This window comes from Magallana gigas, chromosome 3 (genome assembly GCF_963853765.1).
Source record: "Magallana gigas chromosome 3, xbMagGiga1.1, whole genome shotgun sequence".
NCBI classification, from domain to species: Eukaryota; Metazoa; Mollusca; class Bivalvia; order Ostreida; family Ostreidae; genus Magallana; species Magallana gigas.
This window is the reverse complement of record NC_088855.1, coordinates 21,923,742-21,929,741: the sequence shown is the minus strand read 5'-3', so window position 1 is coordinate 21,929,741 and position 6,000 is coordinate 21,923,742. Positions and strand designations below refer to the sequence as shown.

The 6,000-nt window shown below is 36.3% G+C and overlaps 1 protein-coding gene across 1 annotated transcript; it reads right to left on the bottom strand.

Moving 5' to 3' along the window:
* Window positions 1-711: 711 nt before the first annotated feature.
* On the bottom strand, window positions 712-5,658 carry LOC105335889 (uncharacterized). Its single transcript, XM_011440025.4, has 3 exons — window positions 4,964-5,658; window positions 3,443-3,556; window positions 712-1,534 (listed from the first exon to the last, which is right to left on the bottom strand). Exons 1-3 carry the CDS (start codon window positions 5,136-5,138, stop codon window positions 774-776), a joined length of 1,050 nt encoding a protein of 349 aa, XP_011438327.2. The 5' UTR covers window positions 5,139-5,658; the 3' UTR covers window positions 712-773.
* Between the last annotated feature and the right edge of the window lie 342 nt (window positions 5,659-6,000).

The window sequence follows — 6,000 nt, the reverse complement described above, 5'->3', positions numbered from 1 at the left end:
GTAAAGTAAAAGCAGAAAAACAACAACAAAAAATCAAGACAACCGAATTGATATCGATTTTACTTCAAAACTTTACAAATCTGTACAAATATTCATTTCATTGCTTATTTGTTTGAAAAAGTTAATTGCCTACAATAGTGCATTTTCAGGAAAGGAAATTGCAACTGAAGGAAAAAACAAATCGAAATGCATGCATAAGAGTACAGAAAAAAATCACATCAACGAATATATCTGCATGTAGAGGAATCTATAAACCGACTTGCAGAAGTGGCGGACAATATAACCATGAAATAAACCTTAAACAACTAAAATGGAAATCAGTGACTTTTGAGGTTCTCTAATGCACTTAAAAATCAAACCAACCTAAAGATATTGACCTTATTGATTAATTTTATACGCAACTATTATTTTCCCATTTCTATCTATTCTTCTGAGACAAGACATTTTCAAGTCTATCTATAGGTCTGGTGCGCTAAGATTTGTCCCATGCACCTAAACGTTCATTTTCATTACTTAGTAATTAGAGTTAATTAACACTCTTACATTATTCTATCTTGAAATCGACGATGTGAACTGTTAAACATTTTGAAATTGCATTATGCACATCTCTTAATTGATAACCAAATGCAGTATATATTACCACAAACAACAAGAAAACTCTTACAAATGTCTTTTTTTTTCAAACACGAAAAGATTTCCAAGTAATTAATATTCATCTTTTGATGATGATTTAATAATTGCATGTATATAAACGAAGCGAAAGTCTTCAAACTTCAGCGGTCCCGTGGACTACTTGCGTAACTGGAGTCTTCGGACGAGCTATGGCTGCTATAGGGCGTCACAGCGGGTGTTCCGGGGATAGTGTTTATTCTGTGTTCCGGTTTGTTCCACGGAAAGGAAGTGGGATCAAACACCGGATCTCTGAGCTCAGTCAGGAACTCACAATCATCCGTTTCCTTTTCCAACCCGTCTACGCCCTCTTCCAGACGTCCGTGCCTCGATATCACCGTGAGTCTGCGCTCTAAGGCCGGATCTTCAATGACGTAAGCTGTTTTGGTGTCTTTTGGTTTACGTGGAGTTTTGGCATCGCTGGGGTTCGTGTGAAGAAGTAATGGGTATTTGTCTACATAATAAGCTTCTTGTTCTTGCGGGGTTTTGAAAACTTTAGGTTTCAAATCTATCGTCTGCGTAAACCTGAAAAACAATGGGTCGTTGTCTGTAACAGAACTGGTCGGCCTTACAGCTGGTCTACGAAGAAGTCTCCCCATCCAGTCATGTGTTTCAGTGGTATCTGGACCATGAAACTCTATTTTTGGAATCTGAAACTGTTTGGGGGTCGCCGGTTTGTTAGTTCCAGAGTTTAAGTGAATAGCCGGTAAAGTCTGTTCTCTACGAATTTGAAAATGTACCGGAGTGTTTTGCGATCGTTGTGTGTTTCGAACTTTCGCGGAAACTAATGGACGATCCTTTCTTGATCTGTATACACTCGAATCACTCTTTAACATGTGTAGTATAAGGTCTTTTTTCTTCGGGTCTGAAAGAGAGAAAAAGAAAAACTTTATTGTAAAGAAAAATCATTGAAAAAATATACCTTGTATTACATAAAATATATACATGTATATACATGTATATATCTATTAAATGTGTTGGAGTTTTTTCTTTTTGTTTCAAAAAAGCATTCATAAGTATTACACATATTGAATAAATTAATGAGTCAAATTAATACTAGTGTCATTATGGTTTTTTTATTATCTCCGCTCCCACCCCAAAAAGTATTTATAAGATAATCATGAGCAATGGCAGCCTTAAGAACAAAGGTTGACATTCTTTTTTCATTTTCTCTACACGAGATTAATATTTCATTGTTACGAGATTATAAATCATAGGACCGAGAAAGGTCAAACTCGTTATTATAATCAAGTTTTTACGAAGAACGGAATTAAGACATCCGTAAATGTCTCTCAGAGGTACTGCGACGCAAATGTCATCCATACAGAAAAATGACCGGCGAAAGAATTTGTGAGGAAAATCAATTTCACTTGAAGACATTTCCATCTAGTGAAGATCAAAGTCAGCGACATCTGACACAGGGGCTAAAGATAAAAGAAACCACTGTAAACTAACTTTTATTCGCGTTGACTTTATTTCGCGGTTAACTAGAGATTATCGGGTTCGCGACGACTAATTTTCGCGACTTAACCTTATCCAGACCCATGTTGTTATAACAATCAAAAGACAAGGACTAGTTTGCCGCGAGAAATATTCGCAACATGGCTCGCGAAAATTTCTCGCACGCAAATGAAAGATGGTTTACAGTATGTTCGTAAGGAACACACAGAATAAACGATATCTTACTTTTTAATGGACTTTTTAGCAAAATTTAGGAGATAAGTGTCTTTTATTTGGTTTCTCTTTAGTTAAGATGTATTTGTCTCAAGCAAGCTAAAGAAGGGGCGAATAGGGAGAGAGATGAGGTGAGAGAGAATTCTTGTATCGATGAAATGGAGCTTTTACACGATTAATGTTATTTCATGCATTTATTTGTCCCATGACTACTTACTTAGTACTATTTAGAATTAGAAGCAAAAGATGATTGTGTGCAGCTAGTGAAATATTAATCGGTAACTCTCGGTATTCAAAACAAACAATTTTTTTCTTGTTCTGTTTCTCATGGGGATGCAGCTAACTTCGAATTAATGCCACTTTTAAAAACCACCAAACAGTAAATATTATTGTAAACACGAGATATCTTAACTTTTGTAAGCCCCATCTGGGCATCAACTATTTAAGATTGAGATGTTTTAGATTGGATAAATACAAATAGCATTCAAATGAAAATATTATTCCTCAAAACATGTTTTGATTAAAAGGTTTGTCATTTTCATTTTTGTTTGGGCCAAGGGCAAATACAACTATTGATATGCATTTTATCGGCTTTGGCTGTTTTGAAGTTCAATATACAGTATGCTAATTTACATATATAGGAACAATTCCGCAGTGATTGCGTCATAGATAGCCAGATTTTATAGAAAAATATTTACAAATTACAAATCCTGATTTGCATTTTATCTAATGAAGTACAAATATATCAAAATAATTCAAACAATTTTGCAATTACTGTGCCATGGATAACCATATAATGAAAAAAATTGTTTACAAATAAATATGGATTTCCTTTAAATGTCGTCTTATCTGCAGTTATTGCATCATAAATAACCAGATAATAAAAAAAATCTTGTTATTGTTTACAAATAAATATATGTATAAAGGACTAAATATCGCCTAATCCGCAGTTACTGTTTCGTTGATAGCCAGATAATAAATTGTAGACAACAAACGCGTCTAGTCTCAATTCCTTACCACCCAATCGCAACTTTTCGGGCCTTTTCGACTGAGCTCGGAACGCTGTCGGAAATGTCCGAAAAGTTGTGCTTGTTCCTACCTCTCGCCTGCGGCAAGTTCTCGGTGCGGTACAGTCCCCTTAGACCCCGCAGCTGGTGCAGAGGGACCTCGAACACTTTTGCCGGGGGCCGGGTAGCGTCATGAAGATGCTGACCTATAATAAAAGATTTCAATATCAATAACCATATCGTTTTTTGTCCTTTCCTTAAAATGAAAAAAAAAATTATAGTGTGCAAATAATGTTGATCGTATAGCGTTCAGTTGCACCTCACTGGATAACGCTTAAGACAGATGGCAAATTATTTCATTTGTTCGTCTTAGTTCACACAGTATTGCTTTTCCACTTCCTATTTGCCAAATGCGTTTACTGTCCGCGAAAATAAAGTAAAGTCAGTTCTTTTCGCACAAACGTTTTGAGCATGTCCAAAACGTTGAAAGGACACCAACGGATTATTATATCCACTTGAAGCACAGTTAATACTGTATACAGGGAAATATTCGCCCTCGTTTTATTTTTCGCCCCTTTCACCCCCGTTGACAGCGGGCGAATTTAAGACTGGGCGAATTCCTATGTTTCAAACGATATTCTCTATTTAAAACTTTGTCTGGGCGAATTCAAGACGGGGCGAAAACGTTTGCAAGTTAAAAAGGGTGAAAATAACATGGGCCGAAAATAAACATGCATACAGTATATGCAGTTGCCTGCATATTAGAACTCATGTTGGGGGGGGGGGGGGGGGGTCCTGTACTTCACCGGTCTGATCTTTTTTTATTTCTGTTAGTTTCTGTAGGACTTGAGATAAATTCGGAAAACTATCGGCCATGATGATGATAAAACGGACATGCTTTGGAGTGACCACAACCATGAATTTACCGTTTGAAAACCAATTCGTCATGCATTATTACATTCGTTTTTTAAAACTGTTTGTTACTAAATTGCATGTTGAAGCGAGTTGACCGTTACCTGTACTGAACGTTTGTAACAGTAACAGTAAAGTTGTGTAATTCGTTTTTATACGCTGCGATACTCTGATTGCTAGAATCTCAAACAGCGGTATGTACAGTACACATTAACGTTCAACGAACGGGTTTCATTTTGTTGCCGTTTTTAAGCGGTTTGCATATACGCGAAAAATATGCGATGTAACCAAAACGCAACCGGAAGCTTAGTCAAATTGCTACCTATGATGAATCAAAGGATTGAGAGTACTGACAGCTGGACCAATTACTAGATGTGTGTATATCACATTTTTTACACAGAAATGACAAATTGTCCCATTGTAATCTTATCTATTGGTTGCTTTTATGATAAAGAAAGCATTTGCTGAGTCTAGAGTTGGACAATGAAAAGACAATTGCAATGACAATAATAAACTTGATAATTTGTTTAAATAGAATATATTTATTTAAATATTCTCAACAATTTGACAACTAGCTTTTTAACGGCGCTTTCCAGTACTTTCAGTACTTTGATTTTTTTATATTCCTTGGGCGTCTTATTACGTTAGCGTTACTCGGTAAGGCGTGACTGAGGCAATAAAATAACATAATAAACACATACTTTTTGCTCTTATCTCCATGTGACTCCCGAGTGCAGAACAGAGACTTTGAGTGCTAATTGCACTGTTGCTCCGGAATTCCTCAAGATTAGACGAAAGGTCTCCATCATAGTCAATTCCTTCATCTAAAGGGATGTCCGCCTCCAAAAAATCCGGAGTAGGGTATCCATAATTCATGTCTGCTGGTAGATCAAAGTATGAACAAAAACAATCTTTTTTCCTTCACTGGCTCCTGATATTTCGGGGTATATCTTCTCCAATCATTCTTTGCATGATAAACTTTATTCTGTGTCCATTTATTGGTACTACCAGTTTTTAGAAATGTCTTCGAACTTGCAGTGAGTCCATAACAGCTAAACACAACATTGGTATATGTATTTTGAAGAAGAAAAAACTATGGTTATCTGAATAATATTTCAAGATCAAAAGATCAATGTAACAAAATGAATTCTGATCAACAATTTGTTCGGCAGGGCTCCATTGACGCTTGAAACGTTATCTAGATTTAAATGGTAGTTTTTGCGTTGTCTCTAAAGTTATCTTATGAAGACGGTTCACGAAAAACAAAGCAGATGAACGACCAAAGTCATTTGACAAATCTGATTACTACCTTGATTGGGTTATTGATTATCATTCTAGCGTGGCAGGAAGGATTTAAATGCTGCAAATACACAGTGTGCGGAAACAAGCTTCTTCAGAAGAGTCATAACTCTTCAGGAATCCAAACACGCACGAGAAGATGTTTAAAGCCCTATTATCAGAGCGTAAAAAGTGCATCCCCATGAGAGAGAGAGAGTGAGAGAGAGAGAGAGAGAGAGAGAGAGAGAGAGAGAGAGAGAGAGAGAGAGAGAGAGAGGCACATGACAGCTCTTAAGGTCATTAATAATGAGAGTTATTAATGATGAAGTCAAGCGTTCGTACAAGTGGAATAATATGCTTTTATGCGTTTATGTATAATTGTAAAACATCTGACAACCTGCAATGAAGATTGTGATTGGCACACAAATTTTTTTTTTGCTGCTGCTTCTGATGAATATTA